At 40.6% G+C, this 27,577-nt stretch overlaps 1 protein-coding gene across 1 annotated transcript in view; it reads left to right on the top strand.

Annotated features, from left to right (window-relative positions):
- sorcs1 (sortilin-related VPS10 domain containing receptor 1) overlaps positions 1 to 27,577 on the top strand; it is a gene marked incomplete at its 5' end in the record, with an annotated part of 195,976 nt that overhangs the window by 64,121 nt on the left and 104,278 nt on the right. Inside the window, 1 exon segment of the mRNA XM_082537936.1 lies at positions 21,897 to 21,964. Coding sequence (XP_082394062.1) covers positions 21,897 to 21,964 — 68 coding nt within the window.

Genomic DNA, 27,577 nt, shown 5'->3' with positions numbered 1-27,577 from the left:
TACCTTCCTTCTTTCCATCATATATCCACCTCTCTGTCTTCACCAATCCTAGTCCCTAGACTTACAGTCTCTACCCTCACCTCAACATGCTTGCATTTCCTTCTCTTTCACTTCCTCCAACCACTGCTTCCCCAGGTACACACAAAGATCACTGGTGACCACAAAATTATGTAGCACAGACAGAGAGGAGTGACCGGTGCAATTCATATTATGGGTTGTTCATATGAAGGGGTCGTAAATAGTGACTACACGTTGCTAATAAATTATGTGATCAGCAACGTCGATGACCTCTAGAAAAGCAGAGATTTGGACATGTTGCTGGAGCTTATATTCAAACATCCCAGCAAAACTGGAAAAACCCAAAATCAATTCATTACTTTCGTCTTTTTTTTATTTAGTATTTTTATAATGCGTGATGTGTTTGATATTTAATTTAAAAAGTTTATTGTTGTAAGTAATTTTCCAGCTGCTGTTCACATGCATCAAGTCAATATTTCATTCAGTTTTTCAAAACGTTATATTAAACTCGGCTATAACAGATTTTCATTTACATGGAGTAAATTAAAATCTGTTATAGCAGAGTTTAGTATCATCTGTACGTTTGTTGATATGCCACTACTACAAATATCAAATTAAACGAAACCTTCAGGCAGTTTTCATATTAGAATCATCAGATGTGATATGGAAATAAATGAAGTCAAAGTGAATAACTCACATCAGTGGAGAATGTAGGAGTTTCTCGTTGTGCCAACCTTTGATTTCCAAATATTTTTAGCTTAGATGTTGGCGTTTACAGTTTTCCTCATGAAACGGGAACAAGAAACGCTTAACAGGTCAGTTTCTCAGATGTAGAAAGTGTTCAGAGTGTGTCAGTGAGCGCGTGCCAAAAGAGAAAAGAAAAGAAAGCTATAAATTGTTTTGGAAAAAACAGCCTGTGGGATGCTTTGTCTCCTGCCAGAGCTCGGTGAAAATTGAAGTAGAGTGAATGCGTCTGAACATAGACAGATGAGATATCAAATTGGCGGGCAGGAGTGTGATAATCAGGGAATTGGAGAGGGAAAATTGCATCAGAATGGAATCATAAGCCTGGCCAGAAGTGAGGATTTGCTGATCCCTGACCTTCTGTTTCAGAGCTGAGGATTTAAAGTAATGAGATCTATGCAGTGAAACAACTCCACTATCAGACTGCCAGTCTTCAGCGTTCTGGGAGGAGAGCGTGGCTGCTGCTTCAGAAAGCATAGTCGAGGGATTTCACGCATATTTAGAAATGTGCTATGGCAGCACTCTAAGCCACGAAGGGTTAAGAAGGCAGAATGAGTAAAGGAATGACATTTTGCTGCAGTAAATAGACCTCGTGTGAAAGTACAATGTGCTGAGAAGCTTCTGCGCTGTTGAATACCTGATCTAATGGCCTTCAGTTGCAGGAAGAAACTACATGCAAAAAAATATTTTTATTGCTTTCTGACAATAAGAAACTTGAATGAAACTAAAGATGCAGTAACTGTTGCAAGTTTCTTGACCTTTTCAGTACATTATCATCTGATAATCTAATCGAAGGTTTCCTGTGAAACTGAAAGTCTTCCTATTATCGATTATCTCTTTTTGAGGACATTGAGAGCGGTTTAGTAATAATTGAGACAGTGTATAACACCCCTGCTGAACACGAGTCCTTTCTTTTGTAGCTGAATGCTAATTGCTCCTTACATGTTTTTGGGTCTGGAATGATCCCGGGTTTAAAAGCAGCCAGGCAGCACTGATAATCCTCTCATTAATTCTGCTTTTATCACTGGGATGATTAGATCATGTTTGGAGAAAGCCAAACAGCTTGAGAAGTGGAATTACACATTTTTCACAGTGTTGAGAAACCTTTTCTGTGTTTCCATTTCCATTCAGTTAATTTGTCTCAATAATTAACATAATTGGACTAATTTGGTTCATTACTGTGACAGCACTGAGCAGCTCCTTCAGTGGGAGACTGCGGCACCCACGGTGTGGGACGGAGAGATTTCGCAGGTCTTTCCTCCCCACTGCTGTCAGACTCCACAACAAAGACTTTAACTGAACAAACACACACATCCACACATGTGCAATAACACTAAGTGCAATAATCTTTTCTGGCATCGTTGTATTTTTACTCAGTTGTATATAGCATTCGTATTCTATTTTTATCTTATTGTATATTTTTATTCTATTTTATTCTACTGTATATAGTATTTTATTTTATTCTATTCTGTACAGCTGTGTACTGTATTTATTCTTATTGTATTCTAATTTTTGCCTCATAACTTTTGCACTGTCCACTTCCTGCTGTGACAAAACAAATTTCCCACGTGTGGGACTAATAAAGGTTATCTTATCTTATCTTATCTTATCTTCTTCCAGTTTGTTTGTGGCTGGGCAGTACATGTCTCCATGCCTAATTTAGGTTCTCAAAGACATCACAGCTGTTACAACAACTTTAATTCCAACCATAAAATAAAAGTATTTGTTGTGATCATAAATGTGTATGACAAATAGACTTTTGTTTAACTAAATGCAATCTTGCCCACATCTAAATATAATAACTTGAAGTTGTAACTGTCATTTCATGGTTTGAAACAACAGCTTAAATCCATTTGAACCAATCTGATCTCAAGTTGGTAAAACCAGTAAAACAGTTTCTTTCTTTTAGTTGGTTTAACAGGTTTATGAGGCTCACATATTACAGTGCAGTTCACCAAAGTCCTCCTGCAAAATTAAGTGAAAATGCCAAAAAAAGCCCTCAAACTCAGTTGTTCACTAAAGCCTCATCAGAAATGTTCTCAATAGAACGGTGGCTGTTATCAAGAGACCTGGGGAGAAAATCTGTATGGACTAATGAATGTAGACACTCATAACAGTGGCTGCCTATATCCATCTTTAAAACACGTTGGAGACTCTGCCGTGGTCTGGGGCTGCATTTCAGCAAGTGGTGTTGGGAATCTTTTTTGAAGACAAATGTAGCACACCTATTTCCCATTTAACCAATAAAATATAAAGAACTGAAAGGGGTCAAGACTTTTGCAGGAGACAGTAGATATTCAACTTAATACAAGAAATGGTGTCGGGTACTAGAGATAGATTGCTTCTGTCCCTGCTTTTTCATTATTATTATTATTATTATTATTATTATTATTATTATTATTATTATTATTATTATTATTATTATTATTATCAGTAGTAGTAGTATCATTATTATTATTGCATTATGCTTACATTTAGAGGCGGGGCTATTTTCACCGTAAGCTGTAGTCGAGGGCAGGGAAACAGGCTGTACACATAACAGTGATATACTATCGGAATATAAAATGTTGGTAATATGTTATGTTATATTAGAAAGCTAACTAACTATATTTGTGTATTTAAGGAGATTCATTTTACTGGAGTTATTTTTCTCCTCCTGTGAATATAAATCCACATCTCTCTTTTTTTAAAACTCAGTACTTCTTTACAAATCTTACAGTGTGGCTTTCACGAGTCTACGTTAAAATAAATTGGAGTAGACCTTCTGCTTCTTTATGAGAGTAAAGGCTGACACATTCGAGGAAATCAAGATTCAGCTGAAGGACTAAACATTGCTTAAATAACCCCGAGCCACCGTTCCCAAGCTCAAATTTATTTAAAAAGCACAGAATGGATAGAAACAAAAAAGGGAGATAAATAAGAAATAAGTAAAATGCAGGCTAGTAGGTGGTTAGCATATACAGTCATGGAGGTGCAGGAGACACCAGACAAAACAGACAGACTCAAATGCCAATGAATAAAAAGAAGTTTAAAGTCTAGTTTTAAAAGACTCAACGGAGTGAGTGAAAGAAATGCAGTAGAAAGAGCAAGCAGTAAAAGGAACATGGATATCTCGGGGCCCCTCATTTGAACCCGCTGTACGTAGCCACCGCAGAGACCAGCGCTACAGGTCCTTAGAACAATCACTCTACGCAATGTTGACGGGCTGTGCTCAGCTTGCTCCGGTGAGCGCTCGCCGCCAGCTCACCACAGAAGTCTGCCTAATTCCAAACATCAGCCTGTGCTGTCACTGAATCCCCGCTTAAAGAGATGGGGATGATGGGATGGTGAAAGGGGCTGGAGAGAAGCTGTCTCAACAGCAAGAAGGAAAGGTGCTACCTCAAATGAGATTGGATGGGGGTGGTGTGAGGTGGGGAGAGGGTGTGCAATACCAAGTCTAGATTGCAGAGCAGAATGGCAACACGGAGCACTACGAACACTAAAAAAGAAAAGAGAAAATAGAGACTTCCTGTCCATCTTCTTCCACCTACACACCACAGTCTCCCCTGAGCTGCTCCTGACTATCCAGACATGAACTCACAAGCTAAACTCTTGGACCAGATAAGTCAAGACTGCCAACCTTCGGCAAAAACAAGTCTACACAAAATGAAAGCATCAGGACATTAAAAGTCTTTCGACTGACCTCACCTGGAAACAAAGTTGTTCCTATCATGTTACTTTAAGAGCTGCTTTTTACAGCGTGCCACCTGCTGCCCATCCACTTCTGTACCTCTGAGAGATGGACTGCGGCTGGAGCGTTAACATGCTATGAGCACTAATCTGCAGCCTTTTTTTCTTCTTAGGAAACGGCAAACCCTGCATGAATTTTGAGCTTGGTACCATAGAAAATGTCAGCTACTACTGTTTGTTTGTGCTGTGTTTGGCTCTTTTAGCTTCGTCCCTGACGTAGAAGGCAGATGCCACGCTATACAGATAACTGTTAAAGTTGTCTACTTCTTTTCCACGCTTTGTGTGTTTTCTGCTCTTCTCAGTGAACTCTGAAAAGATGGTCTAACAGCCATCAGTGAGCTCTGAACCTGCGCACAGCACAGCGTACCTGAGTGAAGTGTTGTTGGCGTTTTGAAGGACTGCCACAGAATTTTGAAATATTCAAGAATTTCCCTTTCATGGGCTTCGGGGTTCACGGAGGGTGCTCGCTAGATAGGTACCAGTTTTCATCATGGTTTGGATAGACATCAAACCTTACATTAGTTTCATGTTTTAGATTTTTTTTTCACAGTTTTGTACTGTGGTGGAATATCCTTCTGTTAGCACTGGAAACATCACAAAACCCTGAGACACTTTACAGAATCTGTCATTTTTACTTGAGCTGTGAAATGAAGAGCAGCAGCCTGAGAGCATCACCATGAAACAACACAACCAGCTTCATCTCTTAAACACATAAAACCTCGTGCAAATTTCTTTCAAATAACTATGCTTTAAACTTCCAGTTATCTCAAGTGTGATTGGGATTGAGGCAGAATACATTACCGTGTAAGTGTTATTTAATTTCAATTCAGATTTCATTCACTGATTACTATTTGGTGAGCCCTGCTGGCTGAATTGCAGCCTGTTTCTGTACAACGGGAATAACAGGAAGTGGAATGGCGCCCCTCAAAAGTCGCACAAATGGACACCAAGTTACCATAAATCTAGCTTTAGCAAAATTTGCCTTAGGCATCAAAAAAAACAAACCTTTACCATGTAGAGTCATACTGCTCTGGATGTACAGGATCAGTACAGTTGATGTCACCCACAGATGTCACTAACCCATGAATGACATGACAGCTCCCAGACATAAAACCAAAATATCTTGACATACATTTCAAAGGCTTACCAGGTGACTGAATGATTTATTCCTCCGGCAGTCATTGTGTTCCTGTGGACTGGTTTCTGCTGGGGCGGGTCATGTTCAGTCTACACCAGTTTGCTGATAGCAGTTAATGTTTTTGACATTGATTTAAAAGCTATTTCTGTAACCTGGCTTGAAGGTATCCGTTTGCATGATCCTCTGGCCCCATGGGTGTTTTTGAATGCAACTTTAAAGGTCTGGCACAGGAAGCTGATGTACCAATTCCTGAGCCTGCGAAGCAGCAGCCAATTAGCACAACGCCAGACCTCTTTGAATCTCTGCAAAGCTTTGAGATGTTGGCATTTCAGTATGGACCTAAGCTCAGGTTGAGGCTGAGGCATTAGAACTGACCAGTTGTCCACGAGTAGCATATTTACAAGAGATGTGGGCTGCTGTCTGTGTATCTCGTGACAATTTTAGTGCTTCTTCTACCTAACACTCAAAGGCATTCCTGCCTATTGTCTCTGAAACCATCAGAAAATGAATTTTGTGTATATATTTATTTATATTTAGATTTCTTCATACATTCTTATATAGTTCTATATTGTGTATTTTGTTGTACAGTTATTTTATTTTCAACTTTAATTTATATATTTATCTTTATCTTATTCTTCCCAGTTAAATTTACCCTTCATTCTAATTTGTGTTGTACAGTTATTTCATTTTTAACCTTAATTTATATTTTATTCCTTCCTAGTTAAATTTACCCTTTTTAATTTTTCATATTTATTTCCTATCTTATTCATAGCCTTTTCCTTTTTTTGTTCTCTTTAGGTCACGAGCAGTTGTCCAAGCATTTCACTACATATCGTACTGTGTATGACTGTGTACGTGACAAATAAAATTTGAATTTGAATTTGAATTTGAATTCCAAATGCTCTTTTATACACGTCCTCATTTATGGTGCAGCCTTACGCATGACTAGCAATTACCTCCTCCAGCACTGAACCAATTTTTAATTATAGAAGGTAAATATGCAGGCAGTGAAACTGATCAGGCAAATTACATGTAAGTGCTGATAAGGCAAATATGATGAGAAGAGTAAAAGAATTGTAATGCTGAGCTGGGCTCTTGCTCCTTTAGGCGCTTTTACATCCTTTCCTAATCACAATATCTCCTGGATACACAACAGTAATTACATTTCACTGAATACGCCATTGTGAAGTGCAATAAAGCTCCTCCATTTGCATTTCTCCAACCACAGTGAAGATCTGAAAATGTCATTTACTGCGAGGAAAACGTGCAGATTTTACAGCGACTGTCAAAGCCCACAAATCAATCTGCTTATAACCGTTTGACAAATTAGACGGTGACCTTTCACAGATTCACTTTGTGGTTTGATCTTAGTCGGGATAAGTTTCATTTCAAGTCTGAATTGAAATTGACAGCTCAACTGCTGCAAATATTAGTCAGGTAGAAGGTTTGCTGTCTTATTCAGAGCTTCCAGTCATTTCACTGATGAGTCATTTAGGTGTTGTGGAAAACATCCACGCCGAAACTCATCTGTTCAGGCCTTTATTTTGTTACTAAAAATTAAATGACTGTTACAGGGTCAGTTCCCCTTGTTATGGATCTCGTTCTTCGTCAATAAATCATTATTGATAAAAACTTAAAGCTACTTATACACCTGCCAGTTGGTAATTCGTCTCTTCTCAATCTACTGCCGGCTTCCCTGAGGACTTCCTCCCTCTGCTGGTTTTAGCTGACCACAGAGAATCCTGCTGGTTCAATCTACTCTTTTATAATAAGCAGAAGTGAGCTGAGCCTTTGTTTTGTGGCTATAGGAAGCCACAGTAAGCAATAAATATACTTGCAGATAACAGATGGGAAAGTTATGGTTTACCACCAACTCTGCAGTGTATTTCTCTCTATGGCAGAGCTGTATTTTAGAGTTCACGCCTCAATCCTCAGCAATAGACTCCACGGCCCCTTCCCACAGCCCCTTATTAATTTATGCATTAACTTGGAAAAGGTCCAGTATGAAATTTCCAACAGCATCCAGGCGTCAGTGCAACCCAAATGATACCATGGTAAGTAATTGGATGGTGTTAGGAATGCCATTAAATCCTATAGAGAGGCTGGCAGAAGCAGGTCAACCATCGATCACTCCTGCATCTTGACTCATTTCATTTGCTTAGACCTACATTTTAATAGGAATTTGCCTTGTTTGCGTCCAGCCTGTTGTAAGTACATGCTGTGTTTGACCCACCCAATGATGGCATCTGTGTCACAACTTTGCAATAAAGGCTAGGGCTGCTCGATTATGGCAAAAATGATAATCACGATTATTTTCACTGAAATTGAGATCACGATTATTTGACGATATTTATTTCGTCCGCCAGAGCTTATATTATTTTTTTTTTACATGCTGTAGTGCCATTTGTGGGAGCATTTCAAGTTGCTATACATCAATACAACTGTTATAGCCCATATTTTAAAAATGTGTATGCATTAAGTCCATAGTAACTACATTAATTGCAAAAAAGTGCAATAAACTACAAAAAAATTGAAAATCGTTTTTGTTTTTACATATATTTTGTTAAGGTTCAAAATATTGGGGATGGAGACAAGAGAAAAAACCACAATAACAACACTGGTCCGGCCGGGTTGAGTCAAACGATGATTTTAATGAACACACGCGTGGGAGATGGACACTGATGCAGACAGCCTCAAAATCTCAAAATGGTGGAGCGTTGCTCAAACTTTTATAGCCTCTGGTGCCTCCACCTTATCATACAAAGCCTAAACATTCACATGCTTTCTCTCACACAGCGCCTAAGCTACGACCTTGGCTCCCTGTTTATCTGCTCCTGCTGAAATAGGGCAGAAAACTCCAGCACACTCTGTTCTCTTCTACTCAGACAAATTAGATTTCTTATAACTCAGCAGTATAATGCATCATAAAACAATATCATTCATTCACAACAAGTCAGCAGTTTAATGTAATGCAAATCAGTTTAACTAATGCAATAGTTATCAGCTTCTTCTGATTCAGGAGAATAATGCAAACTAAAACTACATAATAATTCACAATCTTTAATTAGGGGTATAATATGGCATAAAATAATATTATAATCTAACAATTTCTACTTGGAGAAATTTAAGAGGTTTATCCCTCAAAACTTTAAATACAAAAAAAGTTGCAAAAAATAGTTTACAACAACAGGAAATTTTTTTTGAGTGTCTTCATAGTTTTATTTTTGGAGATACAGCAATTTTTATATACTGCAGGAAAAACAAAAAAACAATCCTATGATGCAAATTTGCAAAGAATGTGCATGTGCATCAAAATAAACTATTTCCAGCAGTGCAATTCGAGTTCTAAGGCCTACAAGTAAAAAACTACATTTTCCGCAAAAATGACGTCACTTGCAATAGTTCACGTTGACGTCTTTTTCAATGTGGGAAGTGTTAAGAACAGCTGATCGGATCGGCAAAGCGTGTTTCTGGAATATTATGTTTTTGTTCCTGCAAGCTCTTTTTATGCAATTTTTGCAAAGCTATATGTGGAAGGAAACCGTGACCGAGGACAAGCTGATGGCATAAGATGTAAGTACAACTCCTCTGGTTTCATATGGAAAAAAATTTATTGTGCTAGCTTAGCGTTCAGGTTCTACAGGGATTTAAAAATAGTTACACAAAACGAGCATGCTGCTCTGACCGGCTTTAAAGGGTTAACAATAACAATGTATTGAATAATGACTTTAAAAAATAATATAAAATAGTGTGCAAATACTGATAACAGTGCAAATGTTTGCAATATAAGAAATAAATGAAAAATGTGAACTTTGCAGTGTTGCTCTGTGGTGCAGCTACGACACCATAGCAAAGTTTACACACTGTGTCTACTTGATCCACGTCTGACTCTGCGAAGCCATAATGTTTCCACACCACTTAAGTTTTTTTTTTTACCTCTCTTTTCAACCAACGGCAGTCCACTCCTCTCCAAATAACTTCTGCTTAGCTTTCCGAGCTTCCCTCGGGTCCTCTTAATTGTTGTGACGCGTGTTCGAAATGCAGAGCGGTGCGCTTGATTTGCCACATGGAGCAGCGCGAGAGTAAAGCATGAGGGAGGGGCTAATAATCGGCTCAGTCATTTTTAATGATCGTTGAAAGCCCAGATCGTAATCGTGATTAAAATTCGATTAATTGAGCAGCCCTAATAAAGGCATCACAGCAATATCTGGCTATTTGGGTTTGTGTTTGTGTTCAAGTTTTTGTCTTTTTCTAAAATCAGAAATTCCAAACCCTCCCTGCTGTGACGCCTGGCATCGCTCTCTCTCAGCAGTGACTTTGTCTTTAGATTTAGCCACTTTTTATATCCCCTTACAGATATTTCTCTTTCAAAAAGGCCTAAAAAAAAACTTTCCCGACTGTAGGCCCATCTTACTGCTTCATAAAATCATCTGGCTCGCTTGGCAAAAGCCGTTTCTCCCCCTCTCTGCTGTTTCATTGGGTGAGTGTGCACTGAGGCTTCAGAGAGTGACAGAGAGCGGCGATTCACAGTGTGAGAGGAAAAAAAATAAGAAACTTTTTCTTTCAGAGAGATTATTTGAGATGCAAGTATAGCACAGCTATCATTTTTACTTATTTGATGACTGATGTGCAGACTGTCGTGCTTTTGGTTTCTAGTAAGTTTCCTGTTTTTATTTGGTAATTAGTTACTTACACTGCTGTCAGTCTTACTTTGTTCCTTTGGTAGTTATTTGTCCATGAGAACTGTATGTCCCACCTGATCTGTCTCACTTGTGCTGGATTTGCCACTTCTCAGTGTTATTGTGAAACTTTAGCTGGTTGCTGTTTTCATGGACCTTTCACCTGGTTCCATTTATTTATTTTTTTATTTTATTTTATTTTCATTTTTTTCAGAAATGTTATTTCGTCTCTGTGTCCTGTGCTTGGTCCTTTTCCTCTGAGAGTGATAACAAACATTTGTCATAAAAAACCTTGTACAGTATGTGTGCTATAAAAAAAAAAAAAAAAAAACTTGAATTGTCACAGTCTGGCGAGGGCAGACTGTAGGGGTTGACAAAAGGACCCAAAACGCAGACTCCAAGGAACAGGGAACAGAACTTGAAATATTAACAAAAAGCGAGCCGTTTAATATGGCTGGTCAAAAAGGTACAAACAAAGGGCAAGGCAAACTGAAGCAAAATTAACACAAACCTAAACTGGGAAATCTAAACAAACAATAAGAAAAACCTAGACAAGAAACTTGGAAGCATGACATGGCATAGGAAACATGGCGTGGACAACAGACAACCTGACAATCACACACTGAAAACAGAGGACTTAAATACACAGGAGGTGATCAGGGGAAGTGGGAACACATGGAGGAACAGCTGACTGACATGAGCCTAATGACAGGACAAGGGAAGTGAAACTAAATACAATGAACAAAGAACACACGACTCCTTCAAAATAAAACAGGAAACATGAGACAGACATGATAATACAAACTTGATAACATAAGACACGCAGCATGAAACACAAAGGGTGAGGGAAACTAATAGGAGTCTAATAACCAAATGAACTTCGCTAATCTAATGAACTTAAACATAAACAACATCCAAATAAACTAAAACTTAAAACGCTGGGTCAGCAGACCCAGGAACATGACATGAATAGTTTATGAAATGTTGTTTATTTCATAAAAACTGTCTTGGAATAAGTGTTTCACCTGTCCTGTAGTTCTTATTTTATTTTAGTGTAGTTGACCTTCTCCATTAAACTCATGTTAGTTGAAGGCCATTGAATAACGAATGTGAACACAGACACACACACACACACACACACACACACACACACACACACACACACACACACACACACACACACACACAGTGGAAGAAAAAACAGCCTTTTTCGCCTGTGGAGGATAAAACTCCAGGTTAATAAAAAGGTTTCTTTCTTTTAATCAGCGGCAAGTTGGGAGGTCTTTTATGGGAATTTTAGTTGTAATGTCATAATTGAGGTCATTCTGTGCATAACTGTGATATATGCTCATACAGTCTAAAGAAATTTAATTTAACAGATGTCCTTAACAAATAAGTTTTTCTAACTTGACTAAATATGCGGACGGTCTTTATCCTTCAAGCTCGGGTCGTCTATCAGAGGGAGCTCGAGGGTTCTGTGCAGTATCTTTGCTGTTGTCTCCTCTGGACAGAGATCTTGGATGTCATTCCTAGAATCTGCAGGAGCTACTCGCCCAGTTTGGGAGTCACAGCTCTGAGTGCCTCAATTATCACAGGAACCACTGTTGCCTTCACCCTCCACAGCTTCTCCAGCTCCAGCTCAGCGCTTTATATTTCTGGAGCTTCTCATTTTCATTCTTCTTGACTTTGTCATCACTTGGTATAGCTACATCGATCACTATGGCCGTCTGTCTGAGGTCCTTTTCTTATCCCACTGAGCAAACTGAGGAGGTGGTTTATAGTGGTTTTGGTGGGTATGACTGTCAAGACAAGAAATTTCACATTTTATGCCGAAATATACCCGAATGACTATGACATTAGAAATATAGTTTTATATATTTTATTTCTGTGTAAGACAAAATTAGAGGGGGATCGGGTGTCATGTGGACACCTTGGAATAGAGATACACTTGCAACACCACCAATGAGTTCAGAGTGCCTCTACCCTTATTTAAAAGGATTCTACTTTACAATAAATGTGTGCATTTGATGACGGTTGTCCTCCAGCACACATCCTGTATGTGTGTACAGCGTTTCCTGTTAGTCCAGCGTGCACCAGAACACATCTTGAATCCAAAAGATAAAATGCAGTTTGATGTAACGAATATATCCTAAGGATTCTAATTTTAGGAGCTATTTATCTCAGCAGTGTAAGAAGCAGTCGTATCGAGCTGAGGATACAGTGTAGGCCCATCATTGACACCAAGCAGACAGGCCACAGCAGATAGACATTGATCATGTTTACTCTTGTCCTCTACATTAACCTGCAGGTAATGACACCTATTCAGATCAATAGTTCTCGTTGCATCGTCTGCAAATGGATTCTGTGGTTAGATGCCACTGAGCATCTACAGCTGATACTTAGTGAGCGAAATGACTCAATTCCTCTGATTCGCCTGCTTTGCTCTCACTTTCAGTCCTGCCAAACTTGCTCATTTGTCCTTGGATTTATTCCTGCATTAGGGGAGCCAGCATGGGTTCTGCCTCAGCTTGTACACGCACACTGGAGCCAAGGCCCCGGCTGGCTCGACTGCCTGGCCTTGAATGACTTCCTGTGTGGGCTAGGTTGAATTCTTGGTCAGGAATGGTATCACGAGGAGACGGATCAAATGCCAAAAGTATCTCGGCCCGAGTGAAGTCTGAATATTTGCTTTTGACCTTCCTGGCGTCTCTTGAAAGCAGCGACCGCAGCGCACACGTCACGTCATTTGATGTTCTGCTGCAGCAAAGCAATCTGTAGATTACTTTGCGTGCTGCATGATTCGATGCTTCTATTAATTGCGTGGGCAGTGATACAACTGTCAATTAACATGTGGGAAAAGGCGTCCAGACTCCCAGGGGACGATGCTTGATCATCTCATTACGGCAGCGTTGAGACAAGGTCACCAGTGTGATTAATTTACATCCCTTTACGATGTATTCCTCTTAACAGACGTGTCAATTTCCTCCCTGAAAAGCCTTATCGTCTTTTGTCTTATCATCGTCTAATTTTCCATCTTCACTTTAAATACTGTCAGTGTCTCTTTAAAGAAATGCATCACCAAATGAATTAAATGTAAAATGTCAACATTTGCAAGAGCAATTTATGCGGTGCTTTGATGATACAGGAGAAGAAGGCCTACAACAAAAGAGGGTCAATGTCAGCTCTACATTGATGTCCATGTTGATTAAGCTGCAGCGGAGGTAAAAGGAGCCACTGAAGTGTTTTTCTCTTTTTTTATCACAGCTTATCTAATCATCTTTAATCAAATGCAAATGATGAGAACAGGGAATCTTTAATTCTGAATTATGTGAACAAAGGGAGAAAACATAAGAGCTTGTTAGTTACCACCATCGGTTTGCTCTCCAGGCAGGTCCTAAGGGAGCTTCTTTTAATCTAGCATTGCCTTGGGCATCAGCTACCCAGCCCTAAAGCATCCAAACGGGATGAAATTACACAAAATCAGTGAGCCTAATTCCCTTTGACAAAGTTGACGAGTTCTTTTTTCTCGCCGCTGCCACCGTGTCTTGTCTGGGGATGAAGTTGTTATAAATTTCTTTATAAGCATATTAAACAATTAGCCAAACAGCGGTGCTTCTAACAGCACCAATTTAAATAATTAATCACGTTCAGCAGTAAAGTTCCTCTCGTGTGATGTTTATAGTCCATCTACTGTACATATGATAACAGATTTCAAAGAGATGACATGACAGATTTCCACGACTGTGTTTTCCAGGCTCCAGCTGCCTCTTCACAGCATGACCTCTGCCTTTGTTGTATTAAAACTCCTGACTGTACTTTATTAATACCGCTTGGGGACAAATGCATCTGTCTCTGGGCAAGGCACCGCTTGCAGCGCTTCTCATAAACTTCCCAAAAGTCGATAGTCTTTCGTGCATTACATGAATCAAGTCATTTTTTTTATTACTTCATATAAAAAATATCCCAGGGCAACACAAGAAGTGATACTTGTGATTAAAATTCATATATTCACTCTGTTTGTTTAAATGACCTGCATAGGAAGATGACGTTTCTCTCAACTGAGGCAAGGTTGTTGTTCGGCTCTCCATTCAGCACAGTGAGCCTGTTATGTGCGTGGAGTGATGCGCCGTCTGTTATCAGCAGGACGAATATCCGTGCATTTCTTTTCAGTAATTGTGTCAGGCGTTATCTCCTCTTTATGACAAAGTGCTAAACAGTGATTTATTGACTAAATGCGCATTCTTCACAGGAACATCAGCAGTAACACAATTCTTGTGCAAGTACACAAATTCAACACTGAGCAGGTTTTGTTCCATGCTTTCACACACACAGATATATATCATATGAGATGTCTGCCATTTAGCAATAAGATTATGATATATATGTAAGATTGCTAAGAAGAAAACAGTTCAGTCAAAACTGTTATCATCAAAAGAATATTTTCACTTACAATCGTTTATATTTGGTGATATGGTTCTGTCTCTTCTATGTACATACAGGAAAAGCCAGGGGAAGGGAGACAACACAAACCCCAGAAACAGCATGTAAATAAAACCTGTGGTGGAGGTGGGTTGTAAAGCAGCTTGCAGATGAGCAGCAGCTGCTGGCAGCTTAAACATTTGCATTTGGCAAAGTGCTCACACATTCTTTGGAGCAAGAGGCCACTTGTATTTGCGATCCTATTCTTTTGGTCACTACCAGGAGTTTTGCCTGAACCTTCCTGTCGTGTTCGGATCAAATCTGCCCAGCTCTCTCTTTGCCATAGCAGACTAGTATAAAATCCCCATGACGTGAAAAACGGCACTCCTCCACACTACCATTACATTTGAAAAAGACCCCAAGATACTTGAAATCATCCACTTGGGGAATTCCCAGCTTGAAGTGGTCAATCCATTCTTGTCTGGTCGTGAACTATGACCTCAGACGTGGAGGCGTTAATTCGTCCCAGCTCCTTCGAACGTCGCTTCAAATTGTCCCGGTGTGAGCTGAAGCAATTTGTGGAGCACATTGTTCCCCCCAAAAAAGCCGTGATCCTGAGGTCACTGAAGAGTGAACCTTGGCTGCACTAAAAGTTATGAACAGATTTGGTAACAAAGGGCAGCCTCAGCCAAGTCCAGCATCCACTGGCAGCTTACCAGCAATCCCAGCTAAGCTCTCTATAGGTCATCATCATCATCATTTCAAATAAAATAAAATAAAAAAGCACTTGGCCAAATCTGCGTTTCCTGGTTTAGGAGAAGATTTCTTGTTTCAAATGGGAGTGATGAGAAAAGCAGCTGTGTAGATGCAAATACGCTGAATATGTGACGTGAGAAGGTAAGGGTATTGTGGCTTTGCATGATAAATCATCGCTCACACGTTAGCGCAGCATTATTTCGCCTCTTACTTCACAGCAAAATGTGACAGTTTAAAACACTGCAATGCTCATTACCAGCAAGTATCCTGTTAATATCTTTCTGAAGCCTTTCATGTCTTCAAATGCATTAACAGCTCCACACTTGAAAGATTGGCTACTTAATTGCGATAATTTTCATACACAACATCCATCAGATGTGCTGAAAGAAAATGTGCAAGTTGCAAAGAAGGGTAACAACCAATTAGAGGCTGCAAAAAGCCACGTTTCAGGGAAAACACTAGTGGTTAACCCTGAGACTGCATCATCGTCTTCACAAAAGAAACAACAAAACAAAGCTGACAGGTCTGCGGGGATCAAAGAGGCAACAAATGAAGCAGCAGGCTGCAGACTTCCTCAGTATTCCATAACATCTCTGCAAACATCACAAGCACACACAAAATAATCTGCTCCAATGGAAGTGAAAATAGAAAATGCACGTTTTCTGATATCTTAAAAAAAAAAAAAGAGGAGGAGGAAATATGAATTTAATGGTGCAACTTTCCTACAGCTTCTAAGTGTCATGGTGGAGAGAAATGAGGTCAAATGAGACCACAGAAGACTGATTATTTACTGATAAGCACCCCCCGATTGGTGAACATTAGCACGCAGTGGTGTGTGTGTATATGCATATATCCTCCCCGGGAACTGCTGCCAGACAGGCCTTGATAAATTCTGATCTTGATGAAGCTGCATTATTTTTAGATTTGTGACAAGTAGCTGAAAACTATGTTTCCCAGGCATGTTTTACTTTTATATTAGCAATAGGCACAAGTGGTGCATTTTCCAAAGGAAGATGTGACAGGCTAATCCACAGAGAGGCGCGTTCCTGACTCAATGATTCCCCATGAGCCTGACAGTTTGAGGCATCTCCAAATGTCAGCAGGTAAAACTTGTTTACATCTTTCCGTGTGTGTATTGCGCTGTTTTTCCTCCCCGAGTCTTCATTGCAGAATTAATTTGTAGATTAAAAGGAAACTTAAATGCGTCTCTGTGGCAACAAACTTTTGTTTGTATGTTTTCTGCTCGAATCTTCTTTTTTCGCAGTAATGAAATGGTGCACAAAGCCCTGTCCCCTGGAGAAATCTGGTCTCACGTGATTACAAAACTGAGATGAGAAAAACAAATAGTTCATAATGCCCTGCAGAACATGAACGCAGCACATTTCCTTCTTTTGGAAGCTTCAGAATATGTGCTAATGCTCTGAATTTCATATTTGTTTATTCTGCCTTCTCACGCCCCAGGAAACGGTAATTGTTGTTTGTATATGCATGTTTGGGAATTCTGATCCATGATGATATTTTCTCTCCTCTATCCAAGGACAATTACCAAACAGTATAGGAGATAACAGTGTTTGCTAGCAGCAAAGGCATAAATTTGATTAAAAAGAAATAATAGGGAGATATTTTAAATACCTAAAGCTTTGCACAGACACAGTTGTTACTGATCCTTACCTCCAGCTACGGCTTCCCTTTGCATGACTAATATTGTTGGACTTTTTCTTTGTACGTCTGAAGGCCTTCTTGAACAACTGTGAGAGACAAACTCGTTTCTTTCTTTGAACTTTGTCCTTCAGTGGAAGCTTGTCGAGTTTATCGCAATTTTGGGACTTGAGCAAAGGATGAATTAAATTTTGATGGTTTGATTGTGGCCAAAGAAACAAAGAAACGAGTTATTTTGTTTTCGTTCAGCCCTGAGCTGAAGTAAAAGTGTAACCTCTTGGAAACTGCAGTGATGCCGTTTGAAAACTGTTCCCTGGGTATAGGTTTATTTTTGGTCCACACAGGACGCACTGCACACTGTACTGAGATGTGCCAGTTTTTAGGCTAATAGCACTCTGGGAATCACCTTCTTGGTGCAAAAACACTATTTTGTGCCTGTCAAACTGTTGCATTTCCTTGGCATAGATTCAACAAAAGAAATGAGAACAAATGAGGTGCTGCAAAATCGGCTCTTTGCTAAGTGGTCTGTTACATGTAGACACAACACTGGTTCATCCCTTGATGAACCAGGTGCTTGTTAATGCTTGACAGGTTCATAGGTCAGTGTTAAGTGGCCTAACGAACAAAACACCTCTGCTCAGTCAACAGGAACAAGCTGAGCAGCTTCATGCCCGTGACATTAGCTTAGCTGTTGTTCTTGTTTTAGTTTCAGTGAGCAAAAGTTACAGCTTGCTGCTTTAGCTTTAGCGCCCACCATAACAATGCCGTTTCTGTTTGTCTTGTTATCTCGAGTCGGGCAGGCAGGGACGGCTGGTGATCCTGAAGCCACATTATTGTATATTCTTGACATATGGCAGCAACTGTTTCATCAGTGGACATCATTCCAGTCGTTGTATGGGACACATACTGTACATTTGTGACACCGCCGCCTGTCCAAACGAATATACACCGACATTGTAAGAGATACGATACAGTATTTTGCAAAGGCGTGAGCGTGAGCCTGCATGAAGCTTGTTTTAAAGCTTTTTCCTAATCATTGATTCCTGCTGTAACACCAGCTATGTCCCATCGCCTTCTGATGCCTTCATGCTCTCCTGCACTTCTCCAAACTGTCAGAAGTTAGTGCGTGTCTGTGCAGAGGTGGTTTCTTCTGGCCTTGATGGAGAAGAGACTTGCCTCATCGTAGTATTTACAGTAGGAGAAGCCCACAGGCCTAATTGGCACAGGCAGTGATGGAGCATATGCACTTTCCAGTGGGAGCCCATCTGACAGGGCCGCTCGCTGATGGCAGCCCACACAGTCTCCATATGTGGCAGACAGAAGGGCCTGTACGCACGCTGCCCTTCAACTAATGCAGCCAAGTCATCGGGCTACTACTCCATCCAGAGTTCAGAGCTCTACCTTTCACAGCATGTACACACACAAATATGCATGCGCAAACATGTACACAAGTCACAAGGGACGACTTAGGGATGTAAAAGCTTAACTGCTTCACCTCCCCCAGAAACCAGGCGCGTACACAAACACGCAGCAAAGTGGCTCAGAGATGTTAAAAACATAATTGCATCATTACCCTCACCTTCACCTCCCCCCTTCTCTCCCTCTCCTACACAGAAACAGTGTTGGGAAGTGAAGACGAAAGGAAATAAAGAGAGCGAGTAGAGAGAAAGAAGGAAACTGTGTGGCGCGGCTGTGAATTCAGCCTCCAGCTGGGCAGCTAAATGGACTTGGTCAGTCATTAGCATGCAAAGGTCTAGTCCGGACATTTAAGGTTATTCATTCCCCGGGCCAATTCTCCCCACACTGAAAACAGCCAGCCACTTCCTGAACCGCTCTTAATCAATGCCTTTTTACTAGTTGTTGTCCTGACGGTTATTTTCCACAACACATCCTCGACACCGAAACCCCGCCAGCTGCGGGTCGGCCAAGTGCGCCGCACGTTTCGAGTGTTTCAGGGGCTGCAGATGTTAGCGCATACTTAATAAGCCTGATCACAGGAGCCCCAACCTCGCGATGTAATTCTGCTACCCAAGGTGCATCTGTTCTGCTTGTACTCACAGGAACCCCATGCTGGTGGAGCTGTTTCACAAAGTCACACAAGTCATTCGGCGGTTCAGCTGCTGCCTCCGTAACAGGCAGTGCGGAGGTATCAAAGGCAGTCAGGCCGAGGGGAATCAGCTGGATATTGGTCTAGCACAGTGTGGTACGTCTTAAAGGCAACAAGTATAAACTACACAGATTTAAGTTCTTTATGTTAGCGTGTGCAGTGGGAAGCAACACATATCCCTGACAGCAAAGTCAGAGATAAGGATGAACCAGGCCGTCGCAAACAATGCACTACGTGAATAGATATTTAGATATACACAACCGGTAGAGTCGCCCACCTCATATAACTAGACTGCTGCGCCCTGTTACCCACAATGCATAGGGGTTATCTGATAATGGAAAGGTCACGGCAAAATACACAGCTTTATCAAAAGGAAACGGCATGGAAAAGGAAGGACTCAGCACAACTGTTAGAAAACAGAGTATATTAAAGTGAAACCGCGGCGCTCCCTGAGAACATTTTCCTGCCTCTTCTGAGTTTTATCCATTTCAAATATACCTCCAGTCACAAAGTAAACAGAGGCAGAAACATCACATTTTGCTCAAAGGGTAAAAGAAGTAAAGCAGCACGGAAACTCACAATCTGTTTTCCCCCCCAGACTTTAGCTGACCCACTTTTCTTCATTGCTGGCACCTTCGGGGTCTGAGCGGAATAAGGAATATTTATGGCGTTTAGAATCAGCCTTATGCGATTAAGTAATGACTTTGAAACAATTAGATACGATCATGCTAAGCAACTGCAGCGTGTGCAGAAGAAGCTGCTCACACATATGGGTGGTGTTGAAATTAAATTACATTTAAATGTACGCTTCCAACGCCGACACCCCGTGTTTCACAAATCGTCCATGATGGGACAAATAACGTGCTGGAGTTTGTTGTATGCACTTGGAGGCCACGTCTCTTGGGGTGTGCTGTGCTCTGAGGGCTGCTCAGGGAGTCAGACTCTTGCGCACACTTGCTGTTGGATTTCACCAGGGCTGCCCTTTGTTCCCAGTTCTGTTCATAAAGAAATACAGGAAACACGAGACGTCTGCAGAGCTCATGAAGCAGACTGAGGACACGCTAGAGAAATGTAATTTAGTTATGGTTGGCTTCACTGTTTGTGATGGCTAGGATGAGGTTTGCAGACAAGTCACAACTTTGGCTCGGTGATGAGTGACTGCGTCAGGTGAAGGAGATCAGGTGTTTTGTGGTTATTCCACAAAGAGAATGAACATTTGTAGTGATGCTGATATTTTAGCTGCCTGCTGTGGGAAAAACAAAGCTATGCATGAACACAGAGCTTTTAATTTACTTATGATTCAACCTTTACCAGCTGCTAGTGACTGAACAAAGACGATCAGGGTCATAAGTGACAGAAATTGTAAAGCGCTTTGAGGGTCTCGAAAAGCGCTATATAAATGCAATCCATTATTATTATAAATTAGTGTCCTCTTAAGGGGGTCGGGGCTCAGGCTGGCTTGCAAGGGGCCAGTTAAGGTAGTCAGGGCAAAAAAAGGCGGTGAGGTGTTTCGGAAAAGTTCTGCTAAAAGCAGACCTCATGAGGCAGGCTGAGGACACACTGGAGAGATTATGTCTCTCTGCTGACTTGAGAATGCGTCAGTATCTCACGAGAGCTGGAGGAGGTGGTGGAGATTAGACTGCTGCTCCTCTGACCCAAACCTGGATAAATGGCAGAAAATGGATGGATGGATTTAATTTTGGAAATGCTCTGATAAAGTGATTTAGTGATAGCAGTTAATCATACTATTGGCTGGAGTAGTTTAGATAGCATGGGCTCTGTGGAGAAACTCCCTGCTTTCCTCTTCTAATTTAAACCGATTTCAAGCCACATCTGCGGGAGACAAATGGCACAACAGGAAGTGAGTGAGAAAAGATCGCAATCACAATATCCTGAGCACACCGTCCAACCTATAAAGTCAAACTGCTAACCAGCACAACATGCAAAAGCTGTGTTTGGCTGTACATGTGTTGCCGGTAGTCCCAAAATCCCATTTGAATAAATATAGAAGCAGGTATGGAAATCAGTAGCGCTGTTTGCCAAACATCCTGGTCAGATTGAGTATTTGCTTTTAGCCACTATGTGAAAAGAAACGGATTCATGTGTATTTTCTGAAAAGCTGCAGAGAGCTTGCATTCACTTCCCAGAAAAGTTTCTTTTTTTTCACTGCTCGCTCTCCTGAACCTCTTGAGCAGAAGTGGAGACTCTCACCTTTTCCTGCTCTTTAGGAAAGCAAACACCAGAAGAGTGAGCTGTCCTCAAATGATGTCACTGTAGTCTGAACTGAGCTAACTAACGCTCATCAGCTCGAGTCCACATTAGCATCTGCTAGCATAACGCACCCAAAACTCAAGGCAGGCTGCACAGCAGGTAAACTTGGTTTTGAAGGCAGAGAAAGAACACACCAGGACTTTTTCTGTGTCAGGTCTATGTTATACAGTCACAAAAAAAACCTGTGTTTCAGTATACATAAAAATTAGTGTCTGAGGCTGACTTGGTGGAGGGGGTATGACTTATGGCTTCTGCCAAACTGTATTCTTCCTCAAAGCGTTGGTGTCACGCTGCTGCCGTTTGACACGCCACCACTCACTGGATTAACAAGTCTGCATAGGCCACTAATTGCAACACTTTTTTTTTTGTTTTGTAGGTGATTCTGATGCTGACCAAACTATTTGACTTCAACCTCAACAGCGTGACCGAGAGTTCATTATGGAGGTAAGCTTATCACACTACATGAGCTCATGACATTTTCAGAAAAGCCTCAAGCAGAGCAGAGCCTGACACAACAAATTGGTCAAAGGGGACCGAACGCGGTTCTATATACTTCTGATGTTTTTAATACGGGGGTTTGAGCTGCTCCCAGCTCTGTTCGCAGGAATAAGTGAAACCAATTTTCACAAAGTTCTCATAATGTGAATTAATGAAACATTCACAGCCTGAAAAAAAAAGGAAAGGGAAAGAAAGATCTGTTAATTGGCGAGCCTTAACAGCAATGTCCTCGGTTGGTTTTAATGTCTGTGGGCATCAAAAATCCCTCACATGAAAGTCACTAATCACTGCCAGTGGAGCTGGTGGTCTTATCCGGCAAATTACCTCGACCAGCCTTGTTACAAGTGTAGCCTAACTTAAATCACTAGCCTCATTTCAGACTGTAGTCTGATGTAATATTTGCAGATGCCTTTTAGGAAATGGGGTGTATGTAATGTCTGAAAAAGAGTCTCAACAGTCAACTTAAAAATTCAGAAGCTGGGACAGAAGCACATCTTTGTTTGGAGAGAATTTTGACGGTTAATAGCATGAAAACAAAAATGAAGAATCTCTTAATTTTCTGTAATTGAGCCAAGTCTCAGACTAGATGGAAACCAATTTTCTGAAGTTTGCAGAAAACTGAATGTAATTGCTCACCATAACTCGTGCTGCACAAACAAGAATAATCATCAGAGGTTTTCAGTGCATGGCATCTCTTCTTTTGATTTTTTACTTTATTTAAAAGGAAAAAGATTGTAAAGCTTCTGTGTGAATAATTGTGTAAGATCCCTGAAACTGAACTGCAAAAATTAAATGGCGACAAAGCTTCAAAGTGAAATGGTAACAAAAGCTTCAATTTAAATCACACACAGAAAAAAGCCTCATTTTACAGTTTCACCTGTGTGCAAAGATCCAACAGTAGCTTGACGGTTACTGTGCTGGATTCCCAGCTCTGCTGTTGAGCTTTATTCCAAACCACAGAACTGATTTGAAATTCCAGTGGCGATAAGAGAGACTGCGTGTCAGACAGAATTACGAGGGAGACGTGCACAAAACATCCAGAGTATTTCCATTTGATGTAGTGTTGCAGCCATAAAAATATAGCAGCGTGAGTTTGAATGTTTAACTTCATGTAGCTTCAGCAAAGTGTTCAAACAAGCTGATCCTTGTCTTGCGATGATACCGAGTGTCAGCAAGTGTCAGACACAGATTCTTTCTCTGTGATATGTTAAAGAAACAATCAAGTATTTTGTATGTTAGTTCCACTAAATACTGTGAATTTATACTATATTCACTGTAACAATGTAAAGCATCGAGAGCTTGTTCACTGCGTGTGATGACAGGAAACGCCACCCTGCACCTTTCACTTTCCTGATGGACTCAGTTCTTTAAAGAATATCAAACTTTAAAACTCTCAGAGAAGTGCGCCTGTATACCGAGTCATGAAGGTTGGGCTGATTCGAGATGGTACATCTAAATTTGATTTTGTGGGTCTGTTCATTAAATTTCACACGTCCAAGGTTATTTAAAAATCAAACAAACAAAAACCCTGAACAGACTTTGGTATGTTGGTACATTTTTTACCTTCTGTGCTTTCAAAACCTCACTTTGAGTCATCTACATAAAGTCAGGTAAACACAAGAACTGACTAATACTCATTTTTCCTGATACACCACAGACCAGCTTGCGCAGTAAATTAAAGCAATTGGATTACTATAGTTTGTCTAGAGTATATAAATCAGCAGCACGCACTTTAAAAATGCCCACCTGGTTAAACTGTAGTGATTTCCAAATTTGTCATGCAGATTTCGATCTACAGAGCAATACCAGCTGGAAAGCATCTGATATGCTTTCAAGTTTTCAGCATGGCAGTGATCCCAAACACACACAATGTGCCTTGGTGGTATGTTTTGGGTCATTGTCATGCTGGAAGACCCATCCATGACCCATTTTCAGGGTTCTGACTGAGGGAAGCAAGTTTTCATCCAAGAGTTTAAGGAAGGCCAATGGTCAAATCCATTGGCCTTCCTGTGTGGTGAAGCCATTATGTGCCCTTAACAGAAAAACAGCCTAAAGTTTGCACCTCTGTGCTTGACTGTTGCGATGGTGTTCTTTGGGTCATACTACAAATCTTGTCCCAGATGTCCTTGGACAGCTCTCTGGTCTTCCCAGAGTTGGTGGACAGGTTGCAATGGAAGAAACTGATAATTGATTCTGTGGACAGGTGTGTTTTATAAACGTAATGAGTTGAGTGATTGACTGTATGTGTGAGTCACATGGAATTCTGTGATTTCGCTGTATTTCCATGGTTATAGTTATCAAATGATGACATTCCAGTGAATAAACAGAACATTTTGGCATTTGGTTAGAATAAACAATAGTCCTAAAGTAAGACTTGATCGTATTTTGCTCTCCACTTTAGCTTCCACAGTGGCAGAGGCATGGTCATAACCTGAACCATCAAGACACTTCAGGATTCCAGTGGGCCAACGATCCACTTGTACCTCAGTTTCTATAATTCGGTTACATCATAGTAGAGTTGTTCTTCTACATGTGAGTGCAAGGCCAACATTACTGTGCACCAGTCTGCCACAGTTAGTATGCACCTGCTGATCTGCTGTAAGTCAAAATTAAGGAAATCTGGCTTCAGGATTCAAGCCTGTCTGTGTCTTCAGCATCTGCACTGTCATTATCGTCAATTTCACCAAAGTTTGTGGGTTATTTGCTCTGCTCTCCTGCCTCTATGTTGAAGTTATGAACTTTCAAACAGGTAATAGAATATTTCAAGCCTTTTTGAAGTTGAGTGTTGGAGAGTACCAGCTAGCCTGAAAACAGAGGTGAGATTAGTTTTGTTTTCAGCAAATATGTGCGACCAATCATTTGTGTTTGTGTTTCTGTGTGAAAACTTTACAAGTGGACCCCAGAGTGTCGCTTTTGCTGTTTTTTTACCAATGGAAATGTGAAGGATGGAAATTAACTCTGATTCTAAAATGCTTAAATGATTTTTTCGACTGTCTGTCTTTACTCGTGCCGTTTGTGGAGTAAAAAGCCATCTGGTTTGCAGAATAACAACACAGTTTTCCACAGAGACAGCCTCGAGGCTTAAGCTCTTATGCACGGCTATAGCAAATGTACCATTATATGACTGCACGTACCTCATAGAGGATCAAGTGAGGCTGTAGCTTTGTGTCTCAGATCCCGCTACCGCATTACCCTGGTAATGGTGCATCTGCTACTGACGCTTCACTGACATCGTTATAAATCTGATACGTTGGGAAAACAGAGCCTCTTGTAATGGACACATGATTAAAGGTGCATGTGGATAAGCCAGACAGATTGACAGAAAGACAAATGAGTGAACAGATGATGCACATTTTGAGCTAGTGAAGAGGATAATGAGAGTGTAGAACATTAGTGGACAATTTACAGTCAGTGAGATAGAGCGTGGAGCAAAGCCACATATACTACATTTAAGATAGCCCGCTGCTCTGCCGGCAATCCAGAAGATCTTACAGAGTCTGAAGCATCTCTGCCTGCTGCGGCCCCAAATAGCAGCATGAGGTAACAGCTTGAAACTTCATCATGCCGTATATCTGTCATGTGATGTGATGGGTGCTTGTCAACCTGTTATAGCAATAACAGACAAATAAAGTAAAAGCCTCACACTGATGTGCCTTGATATAACTAGATGTTTTTCTATGTTTGTTTTCACTTCATTTATTGATACAGAAGGCTTGAAGGGAGTCTTAAAGACCCAAATGCCTGGTCCCAAATAAGGACTTGGAATTTTTTTCTTCCTTTTGTCCAGTACTGTCTGTTATGGTCAGTGATGGGAATAATGGCGTTACAAGTAACGGTGTTACTTTTTTCAGTAACGAGTAATCTAACTAATTACTATTTCTATCGTTACAACGCCGTTACAGTTACTAACAAGAAAATGCGGTGCAGTCGCGTTACTATTTTTCAACAAACAGACTTCAGTTTACAGCATTTTATATCAGTTGCACAGAAATAGCTGTCTATGTAAGTAATCTGGGCGCTACAGCTTTAAGCAGCTGCGCGCGCTCCTGCGGGCGGCGATCACTTTTTGGCACAAACACCTGGCGCAAAGGGGGTAAAACAATCGCATGAGTGCTGCTGTTTGACTGAGGAAGAACAAAGTAGTCGTGGCAAGCCAATCACATGACCACTTTAAGATGACAAAGCAACAAGGTGATATATACCAGTTTATAAATTGTGTTGATAGGCCACTAAAACCAGAGTCATGATAAACAATATATACGTGGCGTTTTTTCCTCAATAGTTTTGCCACGTTTAACGTCTAAGGACAGCGCTAGGAAGCCCTCTCTGCACCATGTCAACCAATCAAAAATGATATGGCAACATGACATTTGGTTGTTTAGGAAGAGGGGGAAGTTTTAAGAGTGAGAGAGAGACAGAGACAGACAGCAGAAAAAGAGACCTGTCAGAGCTGCAGGTATCAGGCTGTGATGTTCTCCTTTATAGTCAACAGAAATTTTTGGAGTGGCACAAATAATTTGTGTGGCATCTTATTGAATGTGGAACAGCTGATTGTTATGTAAATAGTTTGAAATGGTTATTTAAAAAAAAAGGGCAAAAGGTAAATGGCTGCAAATAACTTTGTTTGCAAAACTTGTGCGTATGATTTTAAAATTGACAATTTATATTTGCATTTAAAGTTATGAAATATGATTCAATAAACATTTTGTGGTTGTTACAGTAAAAAATATAACTTTTTCTACTATGATTTTATGTTTTTTGTCTGCTTTTAGATCAATTGTGTTAATACATTTGTTATGGCAAATGCAGATGGACCCAGGGAGCAGAACGCACAGAGGCAGAGTTGCGGTGAAGACAGTTTATTTACAGTGAGGGGGGAGGTATTTACAAGGACAAAGTATATACAACAGTGTATGAATGGGGACGCGGAGCCAGGACGTGCAGGTGATGGAAACACACACAGGTAGTGCGCTCGATCTAAAAAAGGAGAGGGACGAGAATTAGGAGGGTTTTGCCCGATAACCGAGAAAAGCTTAAAGTAAACTTTACAGAGAGTTGGAGCGCTTACTTGGTACTGTTTAATGCCAAAACCTCCAGACGGAAAACAAACCAGTCGAGGCAAAAATCCTAGGGAGGAACCAAAACTCCTTACAGTCACCAGAAATAATCCAACGGCTCCAGCAGGCAGGGGCAGAATTTCAGACTCTCCAAAAACGCCAATACTCCGACACTAGTCTTCTGTCAGGTAGCTCCTAAAGAACACTTCTGAAGAATGCAGCTGATGAGTAACAGGTGTGCCAGGTTCAGTGACTCACTGCCCCGCCTACAAAAAGGGAGGCACCAAAAAAGACATACAGACAAAAAACACCACATAACCAGAACCCAACTCCTAACACCAGTATGTCAAAATGAAAACATAACTGTAAATTCAGACACGTGAGGTTGTGCTGAAAAGGATGATACCAAACAAGGCAAAGGAAATAGTTTTTAAAGGTGAAATATAGAGGTACAATTCAAAAGTAGTTAAAAATGGCCAATTATACCCTGGACTCCAGAGGG

The sequence above is a fragment of the Aulonocara stuartgranti genome (genome assembly GCF_965226115.1).
Source record: "Aulonocara stuartgranti genome assembly, chromosome: 6".
Taxonomy (NCBI): domain Eukaryota; kingdom Metazoa; phylum Chordata; class Actinopteri; order Cichliformes; family Cichlidae; genus Aulonocara; species Aulonocara stuartgranti.
Note: the sequence above shows the minus strand (reverse complement) of the source record. Positions and strands in the feature narration are given on the sequence as shown.